This window comes from Grammomys surdaster, unplaced genomic scaffold, assembly GCF_004785775.1.
Source record: "Grammomys surdaster isolate TR1022 unplaced genomic scaffold, NIH_TR_1.0 373, whole genome shotgun sequence".
NCBI classification, from domain to species: domain Eukaryota; kingdom Metazoa; phylum Chordata; class Mammalia; order Rodentia; family Muridae; genus Grammomys; species Grammomys surdaster.
In genome coordinates this window covers 8,407,988-8,433,687 of record NW_021604792.1, presented here as the reverse complement: position 1 = coordinate 8,433,687, position 25,700 = coordinate 8,407,988, and the positions used below count along the sequence as shown (strand labels likewise).

Below are 25,700 nucleotides of genomic sequence, written 5' to 3'. Positions count from 1 at the left end.
AACCTTTTTTTACAGTATCAACTTTATTCCCCTCTTGGTCCATCCTCTGACTGTACCACATTCCACACCTCCTTCCCCCATTTCCATGAGGATGTCCCCATCCCATCAGAACTGCACACTCCCTGGAGCTCCAAGTCTTTCAAAGATTAGGTGCAACTTCTTTGACTGAGTTCAGACCTGGAAATTCTCTGCTGTATATGTGTAGTGGGCCCCATATCAGCTGGTGTATGCTGTCTAGTTGGTGGCTCAGTATCTGAGAGATCCCAGAGATCCAGGCTAGTTGAGACTGCTAGTCTCCCTTTAGCGTTGCCTTCCTCCTCCGCGTCTTCCAGCTTTTCCCTAATTCAACAATAGGTGTGATCAGTTTCTGTCCAATGTTTGGGTATAATTATGTGCATCTGATTCTTTCAGGCTTGTTGGATCTTTCAGAGGTCAGTCATGATAGTCTCCTGTTTGTGAGCACGCCATAGCATCAGTAATTGTGTCAGTCCTTGAGACCTCCCCCTGAGCTAGATCCCAATTTGGGCCTGTCATTGGACCTCTCTTTCTTCAGGTTCTTCTCCATTTTTTGTCCCTGCAGTTCTTTCAAGCTGGAACAATTCTAGATCAGAGTTTTTAATTGTGAGATGGCAACTCCATTACTCCACTTAATGCTTTTCTACTGGAGGTAGGCTCTACAAGTTCCCTCTGCTCACTGTAGAGCATTTCATCTAAGGCTGCTCTGTTTGAGACTTGAGAGTCTCTCACCTCCCAGGTCTCTGGTACATTCTAGAGGGCCCACTAACCTCCTACCTCCAAGGTTGCCCATTTCCATTCTTTCTCCTGGACCTCAGGGTTTCAGTTCTATCCCCCCGCCCCAATACCTGATACTTTCTCTTTCCCACACAAGTTCCTCCCTCCTGGCCCCTACATCCTGTGATTGCTTTCTTCTCCCTCCCAAGTGGAATTGAGACATCCTCACTTGGGCACTTCTGCTTGTTAGCCATCTTGAGTTCTGTGGATTGTATCTTGGGTATTCTGTACTCTTTTGTCTAATATCCATTTATTAGTGATTACATTCCATGCATGTCCTTTTGGATCTGAATTATCTAACTCGGGATGATACTTTCTAGTTCCATTCATTTGCCTGCAAAATTCAGGATGTCCTCATTCTTAAGAGTAGAGTAGAATTCCATTGTGTAAACGAAGCATATTTTCTGTTTCCATTCTTCTGCTATGGGACATCTGGGTTATTTCCAGCTTCTGGCTATCACAAATAAGGCTGCTATGAAGATAGTGGAACATATGTCCCTGTGGTACAGTGAAGGATGTTTTGGATATATACCCAAAAGTAATATATCTGGGTCTTTAGGTAGATCTATTTCCAATATACTGAGGAACCTCCAGTTTGATTTCCAGAGTGGTTGTATCAGTTTGCATTCTCACCAGCAATGGAGAAGTGTTTTTCTTTCTCCATATCCTCACCAACATGTGCTGTCATCTAAGTATTTGATCTTAGCCATTCTGATTGGTGTAAGGTGGAATCTCAGGGTCATTTTGACTTGCATTTTTCTGATGACTAGGGGCTTTGAACATTTCTTTAAGTGCTTCTCAGTCATTCAAGAGTCCTCTGTTGTGAATTCTCTGTTTCGTTCTATATCTCATTTTTTGATTGGGTTTGTTGGTTTCCTGGTTGTTAGCTTCTTGAGTTCTTTATATATTTTAGATATTAGCCCTCTGTTAGATGTAAGGTTAATGAAGGTTTTTTTTTTTTTTTACCAATCTATAGGTGGCTGATTTGTCTTATTGACTATGTCCAGTTTCATGAGGTACCATTTATCAATACTTGATCTTAGAGAGTAAGCCATTGGAGTTCTGTTTAGGAAATTTCCTCCTGCACCAATGAGTTCAAGGGTCTTTCCCACTTTTCTCTTCTATTAGATTCAGTGTATCTCATTTTATGTTGAGGTCTTTGATCCACTTGGACTTGAGCTTTGTGCAAGGTGACAAACATGGATCTATTTCCATTTTTCTACATACAGACTGCCAGTTAGAGCAGCATCATTTATTGAAGATGTCTTCTTTTTCCATTGCACATATTTGGCTTCATTGTCAAAGATCAAGTGACCAGGACTGTGTGGTTTCATTTCTAGATCTTCAATTCCATTGATCAATGTGTCTGTCTCTATATCAGTACCATACAGTTTTTATCACTATTGCTCTATAGTATAGCTTAAGGTCAGAGATGTTGATTCCCCCAGAATTTTTTTTTTTAGTTTTAAGAATTGTTTTTGCTATTCTGGGTCATTTTTTTCCAGATGAATTTGAGAATTGCTCTTTTCATGTCTTGGAAGAATTGTATTGGTATTTTGATAAGGATTGCATTGAATCTGTAGACGACTTTTGGTAGGATAGCCATTCTTACTATAATAATTCTGCCAATTCATGTGTAAGGGAGATCTCTCCATTTTCTGAGATCTTCTTCAATTTCTTTCTTGAGAGACTTGAAGTTATTGTCATACAGATCTTCCACTTGTTTGTTTACACTTACCCCAAGTTATTTATATTGTTTGTAATTGTTCTGAAGGGTATTGTTTCCCTGTTTTCTTTTTTCTTTTTTATTCAATATTTTATTGATTTGGATTTCAAATATTATCCTCTTTCTCATTTTCCATTTATCAGTTGTATAATGGAAGGCTACTGATTTATTTCTGTTAATTTTATATCCAGTCACTTTGCTGAACTTTTTATGAGCAGGAGAAGTTCTCAGACATTCCAATCTTTCTTTTTCTGTTATATTTGTGGAATGCAGTGTTTTTGCCTACATAGACACTCATGCACTACATCCTAACAATATGCACATAGGTTATGAAAAGGCTTCAGATGCCCTCAAACTGGAGTTAGAGATGGTTGTAAGCCACGATCTAGGTGCTAGTAATTCATACGAGTCCTCTTGAAAAGAAGCCTTAACTCCTTAAATGCTGAGCCATCTCTCCAGCCTGGATCAGATTTGGTATCTGGGACAGCATGGAGGGAGCATGCCATGTCGTGATGATCTTGATATTGGTCTATGAGCTCTCTTGAAACTTTCCATTTCCAATGAGAGTCTTGCCAAACATTGAGAAAACAATCATAGATGTCTCAGCTTCTTTTCTAAAATTTAACAATAAACAGCTTAAAATGGAAAGTAACAATATTCTGATAACAGTAGTAGACCATATCATTTGGGAAAATCACAGTTCTGACCTGAAATGATTTCACTATTGACCATCTGACAAACAGCTAGAGGAGAGAGATTACAATTTACAAGGACTTCTGTGAACCATAGTGCTGACAGCAGGAGACATTTGCTGGGGTGTCTCACCTTAGTAGCTATTTATACTTGGAAAAAGTTAACAGTGAAAAGTAGAGCAGGAAACAAGGACGTTATATTTGGCAGGTTTATAGTGCCCTTCATTTAGCTCTTCCATGTCATAGTTCTCCCATATTAAGTCACCTTTATTGGTTTATACATGTTTAGCATGAAAATATTAGAAAGGACCAAAGTTAGAATTGGAAGATGGACCAATGCCCAAATGCTTGCTCTTCAAGAATAAGGGATTTAGTTTGTATCTTCCATACCTATGTTAATGGCAAGTAAAATAGTACACCAGTACATCTCTGCTTTTGCAGAGACAATCAACTCCTGAACTTTTCAGCCTGCCATCTTAGGAAGTCCATGCATTTGAGTTTCAGGAAACAAACTCTACCAAAATAGTGTGAAAATCCATATAAGAAGACACCCAATGTCTGCAACTGATGCAAGCACAGGCATGTACTCAAACATATATACCACACACAACAATAACAAAACAATGAAGAAAAATATAAATTCCCCATTCTTATCAACAAGGAAGTCATTTATATTACCTCTTTAGGTGAAAAAGCATGAGAATAAAGAATTTGACTATCAATAAGGTTAATATCATACCAGGTTTTGTAAAATTATTTTCTACATAGGCAGTAAGAACATTTCTTTTCACTCATCATTATATTAACCTGGATGAAATATAGTTAAATACCAGCATATTAACATTCTCAAAAGCAAGGCAAAACAGGAGACAGTAAAGACAATAAGAATCATGGGAGAAAAACTATCTGACTCTTGTGCCTGCTTGTGAGACAGTTTTCTTCCCACTGGGTTGCCTTGTCCAGCCTTAATGTGATGTTATATGCCTAGTCTTATTATAAGTTGTTATGTTACATTGGGTTGACATTCCTGGGAGAGCTGGTCTTTTCTGAAGGAAACTAGAGTTAGTGTGAATCTGGTGGAAACAGGAGGTTGAGGGAGAATACTGGAGTAAGTAGAGTAGGGGAAATTGGGTAAGGAAGTAATAATATATGAGAAGAGAATAAAAAAAATCATTGTCACATGGTACACAATTTCTGAAAAGGTAAGACAGATTACAGATTACATGGAGACACTGGAAAAATTTCCTAAACTAAAGTCTGCAATTTAGATGGAAAATAGAATGTTTGATTATAAGGTGAGTCAAGATAAAATTCAAGATTTATAATCTCTTAGCAAAAATGTTACCAGTAGATGATTTCTGTATGGGCAGTGAGGTTCTTGATTATTTTGCACTTTGTTGGCAATGTTATGGAGGAAAGCAACATTAACCAAGACAATATGAATTAAACATTAACTCAATATCAGCTTTATTTATATACTATAAGTAACACTAACACATAATCTTACTATAAGCTACAACCTTCAGTTGCTGAAATTAAATTTAAAGCTAAATTCTCATTTGCTCAAATGCAAATAAAAGTTTCTTCTTTTCCATTGTTTTGTATAACCTTGCCTTATGAAAACTCAGTCTAATTTGAATTAATCATGTTTACATGTCAGCTACTAAAATTTGAAACCTAATGACATCCCAATGGAAAAATCAAAGCATTCAAAACTGTGAAAAATTTTGTTTTTAATGAGTTTTGAATTCTGACATGCTATAATAAAACATTTTTCTCTTAAATTATAGTAATTATGACATATGCAAACTATTTTTAATACCTTAGATAAGCAGAATTAAAATCAGTAAGATTTTGCATTTGTGGGCAAAACAACTAAAATGAATTGTATTATATATGTTAATACTTCATAGAAAAAAGGTGAACATGTTTTCCAATAACAAGTCTGATAATGGCTTAATTTGCAAAATAGTTAACATGGACAGAAAAATTTGAGTAAACTCTAATTTTTCATTAAAAGTTTCTGAATTGTTAATATATATGAAGCAATAAAAAGGATATTTGATGTCTAACTCTATATCATTTCTCAACATGTTCTAAACTATGTAAATATAATTATTTAGATACAGTTCATTGTTTGTATCCTTTCTAAGCTTCATACACATATTTACAAAGATATTCCATAGGATTCATTACTGATATCAAAACCTTCAAAAAGCCTATTTTACAGTAGAAAATTACATCATATTAATAACACAACTTTTTCTAGTTGTACAGTTCAGATTGACATCATTCCATGTACAACAACATCTATCTAATATTTAGGGCGGTATTTGATTCATGAAGAATTTTGTAAGATTCTCAAAGCTACAACTAAACAATAAACTGAAAGTTCAAATGCAAACATACAGTCTCATTTAAGAACAAGTCACCCTGTACACTATGGAAGTCAATACACTAATTTCTCTAAGGACCTGGGAGTTCTGCAGCATTAAAACTGGACCTCAGCCACCACACTATGGACAGAAAAGCCTGCCTAAGCTTAGAATTTCCCATAATTAAGACACATGAATGACCTGAAGGAAAAGCAAGTGCTACAGCCTCAAAAACAAAAGTGAACACAGTTTTCCACTGAATCATAGCATTCCAAGACTGCATGACAAGTGCCAGAAAGAAAACAGTGTATAGTAAGAGAAAGATGACCACCATCTGCAGGGCCTTAATGTGGGCTGTGGTGCTCGGGTCTCTGGAGTCTTTCTCATTGTGTTGCATTTTCTTCAGATGGCTCCACAGGGAGAAGATGAGCAGGAGAAAAACTGTCAGAGTCACAATGAAGGGTATTAACGTGAACATAGTGTTGGGAAATAAAAAAATCCTAAAAATTTGTAGACTGTTATTTGAATGAGAACTGTGGGACATATTCACTTTATATTCATCAACCGAGATAACAATACATGTGTTTATGACTATAACATTTACAAACAAGAGGAGAAGAGACACCATTAGAGTTACTGAAACCACAGTTTTTACCCTCCACCTTAGGGAAAGAAAAATAGAATTTGAAAAATTAGCTATCTTGAGAAAATAAAAGATGCTGAGACATGTAGAAAGCCAGATGCTGAAATGATTGGTCACTGTCCAGGAATTATTAATTATTATCAACATTTTTCTTGTTATCATCAATGTTGGGTAAAACTCAGATATCAATAAAATTATGAGTAGTGACCACACAAAAGCAAGTCTGGAGATGGCCAGAGCAGTTAGTATCCAATCCACTAGGGAGAACTTTCTTCTCTTGGCCCATTCCATGATGTTCACCACAGCTATGAATCCATTTCCTAAACACCCTATAATCATTTCCACACCTAAAATTGTTAATAATGTGTACTTCACAGTAGCCTTCATTGTCACCAGGAGACGCTCCAAGTTCTTAATGTAATCTTCTAACAGGTTATGTATATGTGATTCTTGAATTTCAAAACATAATTATGAACTTTCATCAATAATGTCAATCAATCATCAAACTTTACTAATGGCTTGGCTTCTAGGTTTCTTCACACACAAAATAACCCATATGTTGTCCAAGACAGTCCAGATTAATTTCTTCTAGGATCTAACTAATAAGTACCTTGCATACAGCAACCAGAAGTTCTACATAGTTGATTCTAAAGGAAACATTGAATTTTCATATGTATCATCAAAACAAAGATATTCTAATTTTCAGGGTTTTATATGTCTACTTATTAAAATACAGCTATTTAATTTCCAGGAAAGCTACTTTTTAAAACTATAATTGCTATAACAGACTATAAAATCAAGCTATCAAATAGAATAAGCATGTCATTAAATGTATAAATAAAAATTCTAATCTGATTTTCAATGTTCTTTCCTTAAACTATCAAAATTTAACCAATAAATGCCTGTTACTAAGAATACTTATTGTTTTTCTTCAACAAAGTCACATATTTACTCTTCTACATGAACACACAGGTATATACTAAAGCATAAACATAAAATTAGATCTATAATCCCTTCATTTCTTGCTTCTGTAATTCAAGTTGCCTAATAACAATAATTTTCTATCCATCTGACTCATGCTTAGTACTGTGATAGCAATTTCAAACTTGTGTAAGTTTGCTTTTCTGTATAATTGATTCATTAAACATTCTGCAAATGTGTATATTTTATACATGCATGAAAACAAATTTAAAAAACAAATATTCTTCTTGTGCTCAAGAGCAGACAATATGTTAATTTAAACTAATTTACACCACATGATTTCTCCTCACTTTTTGTGTCTCCCTTTGTAGAATAACCTGTTGCCCCATTAGTTCAGAGGAGTTTCAGATAGTATCCAATTCTCTTCATTTGGCTTCAATATCTTCTCTTTTGCCATCATCGTAGGCAGCAAGGCAGATGAGGTGGTTCAATACCTAGGTGAGCTGGAAAATGAAACATTGCATGATAGCATTATTTAATAGCTAAGGAATAGTCAAAGAAGCAATGACATAAATAGATCCAAGACAGAAGAGAAACACCTATCAAAACTTTAATAGACTTCCATGGTACTACTGGTAAACATTTCTATGCAAATAAGAAGCTAATACAAGGGAAATAACATGTGTGAAAACAATCTGGATTACATGGCAAGACTCTGTCATAAAACAACAACATGAGAAATCTATAGAAATTGTTGAGAAAGACATAGAGTGTCATGTCAAAGATAGACAAAGTAATCCTCTATTTTAAAAAAAAAAAAAAAGGTATTTCTTAGTATTTCCCAATGTTTAGGAACAGACTTACTGAGAAAGTAAACTAGCCCAGTTATTGAAAATTTAATATTGCTAAGAAGAGAATTGTTAGGAAGAGACGTTTAAGCATACCATAAATTCAGAGACACATGGTCCTCGTGGAATGGTCCCTTTCATACAAAAGAAAGAAAACAGAGAAATGCAAAATACCCTGGAAAGGGTGTGGAGCAGGTGCTGCTGCTGGAACTGCAAGGTCTCTTAGGAAAGTGACAGAGCTTATATCCAGTGGAAGAGTAGCAATTACTCAGGATAGCTTTTTCAAAGCTCTACTCTGCACCTTCCTCTCTGAAAAGCAAATAGAGGAAGTTCTACCTGGACAGCAGTTGATAGGGAACAAAGACAGCAACACAAAGAACATTTCCTAGATAATTCTTTCATAAAACAAATGACAGATCCTCAGGAGAATGAATGTCCCCATAACTTTTATATTAACAAACATTACATTATAATCTATAAATTGCGGTACTCCATATTTTACTAGGTAGAAGTTTTATTGTCTCCATAAATGCAAGTAATTGAAAACAGTTTCGCAAACATAAATCCTCCCTATGCATCCCTTAATTTAGATCATTATTCTTATAACCTTTATCTATGAATATTCAAAGTCTATATACTTTTTAAATAAAACTAGATTGGATTCTCAATTACAACATTCAAATTTACCAGAAATTTAAGAAAATGTATTGAAACTTCCTTTTTGCCATTTTAAAATTAGTTAAGTTTCCAACACATCTAAAAAACCACTTGTGATTTCTAGTGTAACAGAAATATGTTTATATGTGTTATACATTGATAGATGATGCCACATGATTGATGACTGATAATATATAGTTAGATGATAGATAATTGATAGATCTAAATCAATAGATCATACAGACATAAGATACTTGGATGAGAAGAGTCAGCCTTGTGCATCTCTACATAACTATGTTCTAAGTATGGGAACTGTGCTACATGTCCAGCAAGGTCACTATAACTGCTTATAATTTGTTTTTCCATTTAGCTTTGTTTGTATGCAAATGCATTAAGGTTGAAGAATTGAGCTTATTCCTGGAAGACGCTGATTCTCCTCTCTCATCATACATTTACCACCCATCGTTTTTTCATCTAGTGGGTGACAATATGTGAAATTTCTTGTTCATGTCGCCATATTGACTAATTACTGTCATTATGTCAATCTTGTTCAAAGTTATTGTTGAGTATTCATGGTTGTAGTGTCTTGTTATAAAACAAAGACACTGTCTCACAGAAGACATCCTGTTGTTCTTATTCTTTAAATCTTGCTGTCTTCTATTCTGTGATTTCCCAGATCCTTAGTGTTTTAAACAATTTACAAATGACTCCTTTTTTTCTGCATTTTAGACCAGATTTGGATTTCTAAAATTGTGTCTACCTTTTAAAAAAGGAGTTCCCGATGAAGAGGGAGCTATTCTTATTTGTAAGTATCAAAATAAGTATTTGAAATATAACTTAAAAATTCACGGGTTTTAGAAAATTTCAGTAGAAATTTCTCCTCTCAGTGTATTTGTGATTTACTGAAAGAAAGGCTAATGCTTGTTGAATTGATTTTTTTTTAAATCATTCCAGTTTAGTGAAAGTATTGGATATTTATAGACATGTTTCTGATGAAAGTTTTTAGTCTCAATAATATAACATCATGCAAAATAGAAATACTTTGACTTTTTCTTCTATTTATATCCCTTTAATTTTCTTCCCTTTTCTTATATCTATAGTTATAGAATCGAACATAGATTCCAAGTAAATAAGGGTAGGGAGCAGCCTGTCTTATTCCTGATGTTGAACTTTTACAAGCTTTGTTTGTGATAACATTGGCTTGGTTTCTCATATATTCTCCTTGTTATGTTGATGAACATTCCTTTCTAAACTATCTTTTCTAAAATTCTTCTGCTGCAGCCAGTGATGCTGGATTTATTACAAGCATTTTTGCCACCCCTTGAGATGATGATACGAATTTGTTTTAGAAAACTTATATATTTTATTACATTAATTGATTTATGTATGCTGAAACATCACTAAATCCCTGGGGAAAAGCCTACTTGGGCAGGGTAGGTGTTTTTTTGATATATGTGTGTGTACTGTTTGTGAATATCTTATTGAGAATTTTTGTGTTCATGTTTATTAGATATACTAGCTTGTTGTTTTCTTTTGTTGTTATGTCTTTACCTGGCTTTACTAATACTTGATTTGTAGGAGTTTGGAAGTTCTGTTTCTGTTATTTTGGTAATTTGAAAAGTATAAGTCTTACAGCATTGAAGGGCTTGAATAATGTTGCTGTGAACCCCTTTGGTTCTGAGCCTTTTCTAGTCAGAAGGCTTTTCAAACTCCTTATTTGGTTTAGGTTTGTTTAAGTAGTTGATTTCCTTTTTATTTAACATTGGTGGTTCAGATGTGTCTACAAATTAACTCATATCTTTAAATTTTACTGACTTAATGGAGTGTAAGTTTTTATACTGCGTTTTTAAAAAATTCTTTTGAGAATTCCAAACATGAGCACTGGATCTACATTTTTCCTTCCTCTTTCCAATTCCTCCAAATCTACCAAATTTCCCTGAGGGGAGCCAGCTCAGCAGGAGTCTTCTTTCTTGTGAGTCTCCTTGAGTCAGAAGAGGGGGAAGAGCAATGGCATAGGTAAGACATTGTCTTAAGAGATATTTAGAGGTGCTGTATCTTAATAAAAGGTTTACTTATCTAAGTCTAAGTTACTATGCTACTGTACCTGACCAGCCTTCTATGTTCCTCTGAAGCAAGAAACTGTGGTCTTTGGCTCTTAGCAGCTTATCCTAAAACAGTATGAGATTTAGAAAAAAGGATTAATTGCTAGAGCTTTTCCCCTTTTGTCCAGATGCCTCTTGTTTGTCAGAATAGTGGGAAGTTTGGAGAAATACCAGGATAAGAGAATAATGCTAGAAAAAGGAAAAAAATTATGTAAGCAAATATGCATGAACTCACATAACAGATTCACACATGTGCATTTATTCATTTCCATTCAGACCAGTTGGGCTCAGCTTGCATACTTTCTCACATTTGCATACTTACACACATATACCATACTTATACATGCATATGGAGCGAAGGATCAAGCACCAGTATAGAAAACACTCACTCACTCTGGATGAAAAGTGTGCTCCAATCTTTTTTTGCATAGAAAAAGTAAACGTTTCTATCTTTTTAATGCTAAATGAATTAAGCCCAAATTTATAAGAAAAAAGCTTTGTTTCTTTTAATAAGACTAAGCCTGCCTTGTTACTAACAAAGGACCTGTTCTGTCTCACAGTAAGGAGAAACCCGCCTGCTCCTTCTGCTGTCTGGAGCTTCTTTTTTCCCCTTCCCCTCTGCATTCTACACATTGCTCTCTTAGCTTTTTATGTTACCTATAGTTTCTACATTCTTCTAATCTTGCTCTCTTCTCCTGCTTTGAAGTCACAATAGTGTTCTTAGTCTCAATGCCTTTTCTCTCAAAGTTATGCCTATACTTCTAAGTTCCTCTTGAGTTCAGTTCTGTCTAAAATGTGTTCAGTCTAAAAAACTTCTCCTCAACTCAGTTTTCTCAGCTCATTTCTGACTCTATTCTTTGTCCTCAGAACTTAAACAACTATCAGAATACATGACCGCATGTTAAAAAGGTCATCACAATTTCACACACACACAAAATCAAATCATAAATTGAAATAGAAGTTTGCAACAGAGAACGTTTACATGTATATCCATTAGGAGTAATTATCTGGCTAAACATCCATCACTTGTCTAGCTCCAAGGTTGAAAACCGTAACTAAATTATTAGTGACATTTGTATAGATAAACCTAGTCAATAATTTATCTTCTGTTCTATCACCTATAATAATCATTAGTTCCCTTTTTGTGACCTTTGGATAATTGTTTTACAACCTCTTGGAATGTACTCTGAGTAGGAGAAAGTCTGGTTACTATGTAAGAGGCAATTAACTGGTGACACATTGGAGATAGATGAATTTCTTGTTGCAGTTTTGATTATCAGAAAAGGACCTAATAGTAGTCCCACTATAAAAGAGCTTAATAATAACTGGTATAATTTTAGAAATTTTTATAGGATCGTCTTATAGACAACTTAAAACAACTTTATAGACAACTTAAGATGTCATCTATTTGTCTATATAGCATCACTACAAAAATAGCACATCTTCGTAGATCTGCAGAGATCTGCTCAAAAGGGGTGGGCTAATACCTACTGATTGCTATGTATGTTTAATAACAACAGGAAAAGCATATTAATAGCAGGAATCTTTCCTAAAATTAATTCTCCTGAGCCTTGTTCAATAGAGTAAATCTGTAGCAGATTATATTATAATCTGAAGCAGATCATCTCAGGAAGATCTCTTGCTAGTTATTAGCTTGTCCTATTATGGTTCCTGATATTTCTCCCCTGCTCCAATCCATTGAGCTCATTAATTTTATGTCAACTTGAGCCAAGCTATAATCATCTGGGAAAAGGGAACCTCTACTGACAAAATGCCGCCATAATATTGGGGTATTGGCTTATTTTCTTAGTTGGCAATTGATGGTGGAGGTCTCACTTTATCATACATGGTACCATCCCTGGGCTGGTAGTTCTGGGTTCTATAAGAGAACAGTCTGATCAACAAAGGAAGCAACACCACTCCATGGCCTCTGCATCAATTCCACCCTCCAGATTTCTGTCCTGTTTGATTTCTTTTCTGACTTCTTCAGTGATAGACTACAATGTGGAAGTATAAGCAAAAAACTGTCTTCTCCAAAAGTTTCTTTTGGTAATAGTGTCTCACCTTAGCACTAGAAAACCTAACTAAGACATCCATAATCTATTCTTAATTCTTACTTTACACATATATATGCAAACACACACACATATATACAAATATCTTCATTCACATGCATAGACATTTATAGACATACATCCATATTCAAATATAAGGACACAAAGCACATACAAATTCACACAAACCAGCACACTTACACAAATACATATTTACACATACATATACACAAGCAAACATACATACAAAAATCATACACACACATATACACAAAAAACACACATACACACAAATATTTACATATACAAACACTCACAAACACACACACATACACAAACAAGAAACACATATGCATAAACAAACATACATATACACTTATACACAATTATATACACATTCACATAAGCAAACACACATATATCATAAACATATTCACAGATACTAAAGCACACACATATATGCAAATAATATACACATGTAAACACATACAACCCTATATTAATGCAGTCTGTGGGTCAGTCAATGGGGTCTGCAAGAGATAGACTAGGGATGGAGGGGCAAGAGAAGCTAAGAATGCAGACAAGACAGTTATCTGATCAAGTCTTGTTTATTGAAAGGCAATTATGGGTATATAACCACAAGCAGGGGAGTGCAGCTGGAGACACTTAACCATGAGTGCCTTATAACTGGGAGCACTAAACAGCAAGTCTAGGATATGTCTGAGAAAAACAAGGTTTGATGAGAGTGTGCTTAGCTGTTTTAGGCTGCTTGCAAAAATATCATGCTAGAAAAACAAGTCTCTTGTCAGGATGAAAAAGTATCAACCTGCAAATATATAGCCCAAGATGGCTACAAAGATGATAGCCTATTTCTGCTAGGAGCTGGCTCCCAACAGGTCCCCCTTTTTAATTTTTTTCAAAAGAGAAGGCTGGGAAAACTTATGGGAACCATGCCTGTCTTAGGTTGGAACAGACCCTAGCCTCCCTTTCCCATCTCTGGACACTCAACAGCCATTTGGTTGAGCTCCTGTCTTAGGTTGGTGAGGCCTCTCAATTGGGGAAGGGGTCTTGAGGCAACTTACCCATCCAGTTTAAAACATAAGTTAGGGGCTAATCCTCATTGGCCTTGATGACAGAGGTTTTAGAGTCCTCTACTTCCAGTCTGTAATAATGGACTTGTATGGATTTCATTTGAATAGCGTCTATCTGATGTCATACAAAAGCCATCAGTTTGTTGAACAGCATGAGCCGAAGAAAAAAGAGAATAAGTAGCCCTAATAGGGGTCCCAAGATGGATGGGAGTAAAGTGGTGAACCATGGTAAGGTACTAAACCAAGATTTGAACTAACCCTGTTTCTGGTAATGCTGGCATTTGCAGTTTTCTAGGCCCTCTTTGACCTTTTTCATAGAATCTTTAAGAATGCCTGAATGGTCAGTATAAAAGCAGCACTCTTCTTTAAGGGCAGCACACAATAAACCCCACCCCTGGTGGAGGAGTAAAAGGTCTAAGCCTCTTCTATTTTGTAGCACTAATTCATAAGGAGGATAATGAATTTTACAAATGTGATATAGTGGATTCCATTCTTTCTAGATTTAAATCTATAAAAGTATGGAGCTGATTATTGCTTTGATCTTGCAAAACAAGCCAAGAAATCCCCATACCTGCCTAGTCAATTCCAAACCTAAAAGAACAGCTATAATAACTGTGGTAATGAGTTCTCTCCTGGATCTAAGCAATGTACCCCACTAAATCATAAGTTGAGGAATCAAGAGTCCAATGACATCACCTTGGAGTTGCTGGTGATGATGTCTCCTTCAGCACTGAAGACTTCCCAAGTCAGGTTCTATGTCATATGCTGGTGGATCTGTTCCAATTTGAAAGCAATTATGAAGGACAGTAACAGCATCAAGAAGCAGATAATCTTCATGTTTCCTGTAAAGAGAAATAAGTTCTCAGAGGGCTTCTCCTCCCTATATTTGTTACCTTTATCTATTTGTTTTATCAGTCTCTCTGGCAACCAGTGTGTGGCATCTGCTGTTTGGGAATATATGCAGACAGAACCTCTTCCCCAGATAAGCACTGTGTTTGGCCCTTTCCAGATTCCAGATAATGAGCTTTTCCAGAGGACTGCTGAAAAATTCTGTTTGGTATCAGGATGTCAAAATCTATCTGCAGCAGATTTTCCTTCAGAATCCAAAGTTTAAAATCTTAAAATAAAGAGTGTGTGATGAAGGATATTTCTGGGTGATCCCTTGGTAGGGTGCAATTTCCCTTTTTTAATTTTTTCAAATTGATGTTTAATGGTTTGGTGTGCCCTTTTTACCATACCTTGGCACTGTGAATTATATGGAATACCTGTTTTATGTAGTATTCCCAATTTTTAACAGAATTGGTGGAAACTGAAGCTTGCATAACCTGGCCATTATCAGTCATCATCTGTTTAAGCACTCCCAATACAGCAATTGTAGCAAGCATATGAATGATTACATGTTTACTTGCTTCTTCAGTTTGTAACGTCACATAAATTAAACTATTGTATGTATTTACACATACATGTATATATTTTTGATTTCCAAATTCATTATAATGAGTAACATCCATTTGCCAGAGACTTTTTGGTATCAGTCTCTTTGGATTTACACTCAAATGAGAAACTGGTAAAAGTGTAACACATGATCGACATTGTTTGACAATTTGCCTAGCTTGTTCTCCGGTGATTTTAAACATGATCTTTAAAGTTTGAGAATTAACATGATGTAAGTCATGAGCATTTATGGCCTGATTCAAGTTAGATGGTGGCTCTGATAAAGTCACTGCAGCTACACTAGTGGCTATATCTGTTTTGGAGTTTCCCTCAGAAAGGGGACCTGGTAGTCCAGTGTGGGCTCTCAGGTGTACTATAAAGAATTTATACTTTCTGTGCCATGTGGTCCCACAGTCTCCCATGGTCGCCTCTCCAGGCATGGCACAGTGCCTCGCCACACTATGGGAGCAGCAAGGCACAGCATGTTTGACTTCACGCTTGGCACCAAAGCTGATGCCAAGGCCATTCTTAAAGGCCTTCAGTCCATTTTTCAGGAGCAGGGAATGACAGAGTCCATGAACACCTGGCAGGACCATGGATATTTAGCAACTTACACAAATAAGAATGGCAGCTTTGCCAATTTGAGAATTTATCCACATGGATTGGTGTTGCTGGACCTTCAGAGTTAAGACAGTTATGTGCAAGGCAAACAAGAAACTGACAGCCTGTTGAACGAAATAGAAGAAAAAAAATGAAAGAATTGAGTCAAGACAGTACTTGGTGGGTGAAGCAATTACCACCTATAGTTGGAGGATGGGATATTGACAGATACTGGCCTACAGCTGATGGGTACCTGGTTGAATATGACATAGGTGTTATGGTGTGTGATGAAGGTTCACCCTATCAGAACATTAAAATTCTACATTCAAAGCAGTTTGTAAGTATTCTCAACCTCAGTGGGGATGTTAATTTGGCAGAGAGTGACTTGGCATATACCCAGGCCATCATGGACAATGGTAAATAAGACTACACTGACAAAGATGTACTGATTCTGGGAGGCAGAGATGGAAGCATATTGTGTGAAATTGTCAAACTGAAACCAAAGATGGTCACTGTGGTAGAGATTGACCAAATGGTAATTGATGGATGTAAGAAATATATGTGGAGAACATGTGGAGATGTCTTAGACAATCTTAAAGGAGATTGCTATCAGATGCTTACAGAAGACTGAATCCCAGTACTGAAGATGTATGCCAAAGAAAGGAGAGAGTTTGATTATGTGATTAATGATTTGGCAGCTGTCCCTATCTCTACATCTTCGGAAGAAGATTCCACATGGAAGTTTCTCAGACTAATTCTTGACCTGTCAATGAAGGCTCCTAAGGGTTAGTTACATGCCCAGCAGTAGATAGCAAACAGAAAACAAACTCAATGATATTTTTGGAGGTTCTATTTTGCAGTAAAAGTAAAAGAATTAAAAAGACATGTCTATACAGATACAGGAAGTAGAGAGAACTTAAAATATACAGCATGTTGACTTAGTCTTTGTCAGTTCATATGTGTTTATCCTGTTGATTTACAGGGCCTTTTTATTACATGTCCTCTATTACCTCCGGCTCTAATACCTTTCCTCTTACTAGTCTCCAGGTTTCCCTGAGCCCTCAAGGGTATTTGATAGAGACATATACGGCTCAATGTTGCAAGGTCTCTCACTCTATACATATTCTCTGGCTGTGGGTCAGTGGACTATGAGAAATTAAAAGTCAAACACCAGTTTTGAGAAGCTTTTGACGTTGAAAAAAAGGACATTGTTTAAACTTCCGATTAAACAAGGGATAAATCATTTTGCATATCCAAGATTATAAATAATAAAACAAAGGCTGTATCATATTTTTGAAAGACTTCTCAGGTTAGTCAAAAATATAAAGAGCAATGAGAAATAAATGTTCATACATACAGGAATAAAGGATAACTTTCCAAAATACAGGACTTGTGGAACATTTATCTGCCTTAAATCATAAGGACACAGGCTCATCAAGGGTTAATTTCCAAGATGAGCTGGCAACTGTGCAGAAATACAGAACCAGTTTCCCTGGGTGCAGTAGTGATTTGCAATGCAAGATTATGTTAAGTTGCCTCCATAGAAAAAATGCATTTTTTTTTAAATTAAGGAATTAAATTTATTCTTACCTTCAGTCACAGAACCAGGAAGCATAGAATGAACTTGTACGTATCCCATAAAGGAAAAGCAGTTTTGAAATTGAGGCAAGACTTATAACTCTGAAATTCCAGCTAGAATTATGAATTAGCTATAAAGTATTGAAGCAGTTTTTAAAAGGAGGCTTGTCTTTAGTGCTTAAAAGACAATAATTATTTTTATTAGCTCCATTTAACATATAGAGTTTCTTTTTATGATGAAAAATTTTCTTTATGATTTTTAATAGCTAAGGTAGCCTGTTTGAAGGGGAGTAATAAGTAGTAATAAGTAGTCATTAGTGGTATGGGACCAATTGGGCTGATTTACTTCTAAAACAGGCTAAATGAGGCCTTTCCGTTGGGAGGTAATTTAGCTGTTTTGAGACAAACCCTGCAACTTCCCTTGGAGCTTGGAGTAAGAGAAATGGGTAATATTCTGTTCTAAATCTGAAACTTAACTGGTAGGGGTCTGTATAGTAATCTGAACATCTCTGGTAAAATCTAAATCAATTACCCCATGAACTACATTTATTTCCTGAATACAGGTGGAACTCTGGTGTGGTATAAATTTAATAGTCCCATTATGAAAGATGGCCTTAAGCTCCAATAGGAAAACAAACAACAGGGTAGTCAGGAGTAAATATTTTTGTAAAGGCTAAACTGAGGCTCACACCTGCACTTCCTGGGGTTGATTTTACAGCTGTTGGATAGTTCATTTTTTAAAAGGGTTGCTTATCTGAGGCTGTTGAATTATCATCATTATTTGCCAGTAGTCCCTCACCTACTTTTCCTAGTCCTATTTTGTTTCTTATAAAACTTCTTAGGAAGTATTACTGTGGAGTATCTTATGTTAAAATCTGCAGAGGAGGTCATTTAGGGTTGTGATTTTTTTGTCGTTTCCTATTTCAAATAAGATTTCTCCCTTGAGGTCAGGTTTTACCCAGAAGATCACACACACAAACACACACACATTCTCTTTACAGTCTATTCTAATAATAATAGGTGATCTAAACTCTGATTATCCACCCATTTTAAGCATGTACTTCCTGTCCAAAGAGTTTGGAAGACCCAGATGGGAGTCCTATCCATATCAACTTATTTTCCTCAGAGCCCCTGTTCTGGTGCCAGTTAGAGCCTGGGAGGCTGCTTGGCTTGGAATAGATTGAAGTCGGACACGCCACTGGATGTAGGCAAAAAGACTGATGATCTTTGACCTTTTAACTCATTGATCTTTGCTAAAAGTTTAATTTAATTCTTTTTTACTGTACAACATCCCTTCATGGTAAAAAGTCTTGGAAAGATCAAGAATTCAAGGCCTATACCTAAACATAGTAAAAGGAATACACAGTAAACCAGTAGCCAACATCAAACTAAACGGAGAGAAACTTGAAGCAATCCCACTAAAATCAGGGACTAGACAAGGCTGTCCACTCTCTCCCTACCTACTCAATATAGTAATGGAAATTCTAGCCAGAGCAATTAGATGACAAAAGAAAGTCAAAGGGATACAAATTGGAAAGGAAAATGTCAAAATATCACTATTTGCAGATGATATGATTGTATACTTAAGTGACCCCCCCACACACACAAAATACACCAGTGAAATCCTAAACCTGATAAACAACTTCAGCAAACTGGCTGGACATAAAATCAATTCAAACAAATCAGTAGCCTTCCTCTACTCTAAGAATAAACAGGCTGAGAAAGAAATTAGGGAAATGACACCCTTCACAATAGTCACAAATAATATAAAATACCTTAGTGTGAATCTAACCAAGCAAGTGAAATATCTGTAGGACAAGAACTTCAAGTCTCTGAAGAAAGAAATCAATGAAGATCTCAGAAGATGGAAAGATCTCCCATGCTCATGGATTGGTAGGATTATATAGTAAAGTGGTTATCTTGCCAAAAGCAATCTATAGATTCAATGCAATCCCCATCAAAATTCCAAATGAATTCTTCATAGAGATAGAAAGAGCAATTTTCAAATTAATTTGGAATAACAAAAAAACCAGGATAGCAAGAACTATTCTCAACATTAAAATAACTTCTGTGAAATTACCATCCCTGACTTCAAGCTGTACTATAAAGGAATAGTGATATAAACCTCATGACACTGATACAGAGACAGACAGGAAGATCTGTGGAATAGAATTGAAGGCCCAGAAATGAACCCACACACCTATGGTCACTTGATCATTTACAAAGGAGCTAGAACTGTCCAGTTAAAAAAAAAAAAAAGACTGCATTTTCAACAAATGGTGGTGGTTCACCTGGTGGTCAGCATGTAGAAGAATGTAAATTGATCCATTCTTATCTCACTGTACAAAGCTGAAGTCCAAGTGAACCAAGGACCTCCACATAAAACCAGATACATTTAAACTAATATAAGAGAAAGTGGGGAAGAGCCTCAAACACAGGTCCACAGGAGAAATTTTCCTGAACAAAATACCAACGGCTTATGCTCTAAGATTAAGAATTGACAAATGGGACGTCATAAAATGGTAAAGCTTCTCTAAGGCAAAGGACACTGTCAATAGGACAAAACAGCAAACAATAAATTGGGAAAAGATTTTTACCAACCCTACATCTGATAGAGGGTTAATATAAAATATATACAAAAACTCAAGAAGATTGACTCAGAGAATCAAATAGCCCTATTAAAAACTTAATTCTTTATTACTGTACTGTGGTACATTAACACTGGGGAAACTTAATTCTTTATCTTTCTTATTATTTACTTTATAATACTTTGTACTTGATAAATGCTGTAAAATTTAACTTTTACTTACTTTATGAACTTACTTTACAATTCGTTGGGAATTAGAATATGCTATATAGCAGGAGAAAATTCAGTATAGGTTTTATTGCCTTGCTGTTAAGAAAAAATTTTCCCCATGGTAAAAAGAAGCCTACCTGCTCTCTCTGTAGCTCCTTCTACTTTGCTGTTTATGTTCTGCTCTGTCTGTTCTATATTCTTATTATTATCAATTCCAGTTCTTGTGTCTTTTAGGATATATGTATATATATATATATATATATATATATGGAAATTTTTCCCAAAATTCATAAATTCAAATGAATATTCAAGTCATAAATTTAATAAGAAGCAAGAACAGTGTCGTTTACATGTGTTTACATTGCGACTAGTCACCTAACTAAGCATTTTTTATATGTTACTAGCTCCAAAGTTTCATTGAGAATTTAAATCAATAGTTCTTATATTTAAGTTAGCATGGTTTGTCAAGAAATAAATCATCTGTCTAATGTCTCATTAGTATTAAAATTTCATATAGATAAATACAGTGACTATTTTATCTTCTGTCCTTGCACCTACAATAAGTTATTTATCCTTTTTATTACCTTTAGTTATAAGATGATAGTTTCACAGTTCGCCTGAAAAGGATGCACCAGAAAATGGTTGTTAGAAACCATTTCTTTTTATATTTTTAACAGTGCCTAAGTCTTTTTTTTTCATAACCTACATTTTTTCAAATTAGACAGTTGTACACAAAAATGACACAAAATGAAACTTAAATTACCAATAGTTTACATGTAATCTTGATTCCAGTCTTAAAGAAAAGTAGAACAGAAACACTCAGGCAAGCTTCCATGTTACTCTCCTGTTCTGTGACTTGCAGCTGTTAGTGCTCCTGGAACCTTTGATTGTCTGTTGCTTTCCATATAACAGGCTACAAAGCACACAAAACCACAACTACAGCTCATTGAAGGGGAAACAAAGACAGGTAAGCATCCAACATTTCTATTGCTTCTGATTGGTGAAGTAAGGAACATTATTATAGCAAAGACCAAAAGTAAGATGGAGAACAACAGAAGAAGATACAGAAGGTTTATATCTTACTTCCATAGTATACTAACATGCATAAACATATATGCACATATACTACTGTGGCAGAGGGTATAAGAAAAGATTTTTGAAAAGGAAAAGGATGGAATGGAAAGACCAGAATCCCCAGCAATATCTATCCTTCTCAAGTAAAAAACCGTGAGATTAGCGAATTGTCTCCCTTGAATATAAAACACACTTATGCCAGTAGCATCATCTATGTTGGAAATGTCACTGTCACTGTTGCAGTAAAAGTAATTATTATCAATTTTCTATTAAATGAAAGCTAGTAAACTCTAATTGAATATCAATGCATTAACTTTTCCTAGGGAAATCAATACTGAACACAACCAAACTAGTTAGTATGCTGTCACTGGAGCATATACTTTGATTTTGTTTGTTTTATTGTTTTATATTTTATTTTACTGCTGCTAACAAAGTTAGTACAGATTTCAAGTAGGTAGAAATTCACAAAATTTTAAGATAAAATTCTTTCCCTAGCTTTATAGAAAAATGTTCTCAGTAGCAAGGTCAGGTAAGAAATCCCCCCCTTTCTGTTTGTGTGTGTGTGTTGTGTGTGTGTGTGTGTGTGTGTGTATCCAAGTTCACTGTTACTGGTTGCAAATTCTGAAAACTGAATCATTGAGGGTCCTCCATTGGAGATTCTGGTCTGGTCCCTGTATTACAGGAGTTGGAGGTCAACAGGCCACAAAAATTACATGTCTGTTGGCAGGATTAAGACAGCAATCAGTGACCTTTTCACCTACTTTGGCTGATGTCCCTGCAACAATGGGTCATGTCCATACTATGAATGATCATGCCTTTTTTGATGATATTTTGCAACATGACCAACTACACCATACAGGTCACAAAGTCAAGGATCACCCTCAATATTAATGGCCGCTGCTCACCCAGCACCAATTGACATCAAGTTAACTGACCCTATACTCCCTACAGCCATCATTGCAGGCATTGCCAGGGCAACAACAACTGCAGTTGCCTTGACCCAAACAGTCAGTACGACTGTAGTCTGTAAGTCATCCAAGGCATTACAGGTGCAAGAGGTTGTAAATCAACATTTTTATCAAGCCGTCCACATTTTTAAACAACATGTTGACTTACTAGCAAAAGAGTTGGCCCTTGTTAGGACATGTCTCTATTGGCACATGATCCCAGATTTCACTCAATCTGCTAAGCCCCTTAGCAGGTACATAATGCCAATGAAGTCTCACAACAGTTGGCTTGATATCTTGAAAATACCAGGTCAGACAAATTGCTTAACTATACTGTGCTGTTAAGGGAGAACACAGCCAACATAATTCAACCAGGATATCTGTGCTCTTCCTAGATGCTGGATTCCTAGGAAAAGTGTGGGAAAATATCAAGAGACTGTTTGACCCTTTGTCAATAGCCACTTATGCTCTGAGGGAGGGATTGTCATACTAGTAGTTGTTTTATTTAAGTGTCCCACATAGTATATTTCTAGGCAGTGCCCCAAACGTAAGGCGCTCCTCCAGGAGCTGATGGCCCTTGAAATCCCTGATTGCAATCCCCCTAAGGAAATGATCAAAGCCTGGATGGCAAAAATCTCTGAGACCAACATATAGTCAGTTTCTCATCTTCTCCTTATGTGACATGCCTCCAATATATCTCTTTGAGGGCTGGTAGCCTATGATGGGTAAGATCTTGGAAGGACAACCTAAGACATGCACAATCCAGTGTACTGGGAATCCTCAGAGGTGGAGTCAACAATGTGGAGGCAATGGCACTCAGCTCTCACTACGATGTCAAAATCTAAAAACAAGAGGATGGAAATGTAGGAGGAACTGCTGTGGCCACCTTTACTTAAATGTTGGGGCTGTGTGCCACAAAGGCATCTCCTGCAGGAGGCTCTAACTGAAGACATCCTGAGTATCAGGAGCCATACTAGGACAAGCTAATAACTAGCAGGTGATCATGCTGAAGTGGCTGCCTTGGATTATTATATAATCTGTAGCAGGTTCAATCGTACTTACCAAGGCTGTAAGGGATTAATTTTAGGAAAGATTCCTGCTATTAATATGCTTTTCCTATCATTATTAAACATATATAACAATCACTAAGTAATAGCACACTCCTTTGGAGCAGATCTCTGCAGATTCACAAAGATGTACTGTCTTGTAGTGATGCTATATAGACAAATAGATGACTTCTTAAGTCTTAATGATGATCCTATAAGAATTCCTAAAATTATATCAATGATTATTAAGCTCTTTTATAATAGGGCTGTTATTAGGTCCCTTTCTAATAATCAAAACTGCAAAGAGAACTCTATGAGTCTCCCAAGTGTCACCAGTTAATTGCACTTAGATAGAAGCCAGACTTTCTCCTACTCAGAGAACATTCCAAGAGGTTGTAAAACAATTAAACAAAGGTCGTTAAAAGGAGGCTAATGATTTCTTATAGATGCTAGGACAGAAGATAAAATATTGACTAGGTTTAGCTATACAAAACTTCACTCATAACTTATAGTTTTAAACCTTTAGTGAACTTGTGGAGCTAGCCTGGTGATGGATGCTTAGCCAGATAATTACTACTAATGGATATGCATGTAAACATACTCTGTTGTAAACTTCTCTTTCAATTTATGATTTGATTTTAGGTGTGAACTTGTGATAAATTTTGTAACATGTGATCTTGTATTCTGAAAGATGTATAAGTACTGAAGACGAAGACAAAGAGAGAACACTTTCCATTTTCCTCGTCTAGGATAATTTTTTTCTTTAGAGGAATTTTTACCTTACTATAATTTTTTCCTTTCCCTACTTAGGATCTTTCGGCTTTGCCCCTTAGATAGCTTTCATAGGAAACTTTTTACACTTAGTAATAAACTCTATAATCACTTCTCTAACTGGTTTCTTCCTGTGACTTCCAACTAACAGGCTGAAAGTTAGAGCCAAGCAGTTCCTGCTGAAATAGAACAAAGGCTGCATTGCTTAGTCATCTGCTGTTAGGCTACAGATGCTAATCACGTAAACTACCAGTCTTTTACCCTCAGAGAGATGAAGAAAGTTTTTAGGACTTTTTAGAAGTTATTATCAGTATTATAGTACAGGTCAGAGAGCCAGAAAGCCCTGATAATCTCAGACCTTAAAACTATCACATAGTCCTACTCTGTGCTCGCACCACTACCTTCTCTGGGCTGGGAGGCTTCAGGCACCTGAGAGTCTAAGGATTGCTGACATGGACAATACCAGCCAATCAGAAACTGTTGCTAAGAAGAGATGATTTTTTGGGGACCAATGGGGAGTGGATGGAGGATATTAAAGAAGCTTGCAGCACCATTGATATGAGCACACGGTGGTATTTCTAACCTGCTCCTGGAGTCTGTGCCATTGATTTTAGGCCACCTCACACTCAACCCCCAAGGGCAAGTAGGGTTGGGCTGCCAGCAGTCTAGGGCACAGGTAGCAGGGATAATCAAAGGATCAATAACTTCCCATGTTTATGCATTGAAAAGATTTTAAATCATGCATATTTGTCCTGGTGTGTGCACGTGAGTTAGATCATGATCACCCTGATTAAAATTCAAGTAAATCAATTCTAAAGAGAGCCAAACCAATACAAATTATATCTCCAGAAAAAAGTAATGGTTCATGGCTTTAATCTTAGCACTAGGGAGGCAGGTCAGGTGGATCACTGTGAATTAGAAGCCAGACTGATCTACATATCAAGTTCTAGTCCAAGCAAAGTGTCACAGTGAGATAATTTCTTAAAAAGGGGGGGGGAGGAAGGAGAAGGGAAGCAGCAGAAGAAGCTGAAGAAACTGAGGCAGGTGAAGAAGCAGAAGCAGAGGAAGGAGCAGGAGCAGGATCAGAGCAAGAGAAGGAGAAAGAAAAGGTGAAGCGGGAGGGGGAGGGGGAGGGGGAAGGGGAAGGGGAAGGGGAAGGGGAGGGGGAAGGGGAAGGGAGAGGAGGAGGAGAAGGAGAAGGAGAAGGAGAAAGAAGGAGAAAGAAAAAATAAAGAAAGAAGGAAAGAAAGAAGAAAGGAGAAGGAAGAGGGAGTGTTTATTCTTCTGTGGATCATGGTTTCTCCTGATAAAGTCAGAACCACTTACAAATGCAATGACAATGTTGGTAAAATTTCCAAAACTAAATTCTACCATTAACTAGATGAAAAAAAAAATGTTCATTGTAAATTGTATGTCAGGTAGAAATGTAAACCCAATACAACTGTTTATAATTTAGAATCCCTTAATACAAAGTTCTACCAATAGCAGGCTTCTGATCATGAAGTTCCTGTTGCTTTTACATTGCATGAACAATATTAAAGCAGAAAGGAAG

General features: G+C 36.2%; 1 protein-coding gene and 1 pseudogene across 1 annotated transcript; one reads left to right on the top strand and one right to left on the bottom strand.

Moving 5' to 3' along the window:
* Nucleotides 1-5,676: 5,676 nt before the first annotated feature.
* Nucleotides 5,677-6,615, bottom strand: LOC114632321 (taste receptor type 2 member 140-like). Its single transcript, XM_028780857.1, has one exon. The coding sequence runs from the start codon at nucleotides 6,613-6,615 to the stop codon at nucleotides 5,677-5,679; it is 939 nt and encodes a 312-aa protein (XP_028636690.1).
* A 9,181-nt stretch (nucleotides 6,616-15,796) lies between these two features.
* LOC114632386 lies at nucleotides 15,797-16,725 on the top strand (annotated as a pseudogene).
* Nucleotides 16,726-25,700: the final 8,975 nt, after the last annotated feature.

Excerpts from the sequence above, each read along its gene's own strand:
- LOC114632321 (XM_028780857.1), bottom strand. The coding sequence starts at position 6,615 with ATGAAGGCTACTGTGAAGTACACATTATTAACAATTTTAGGTGTGGAA.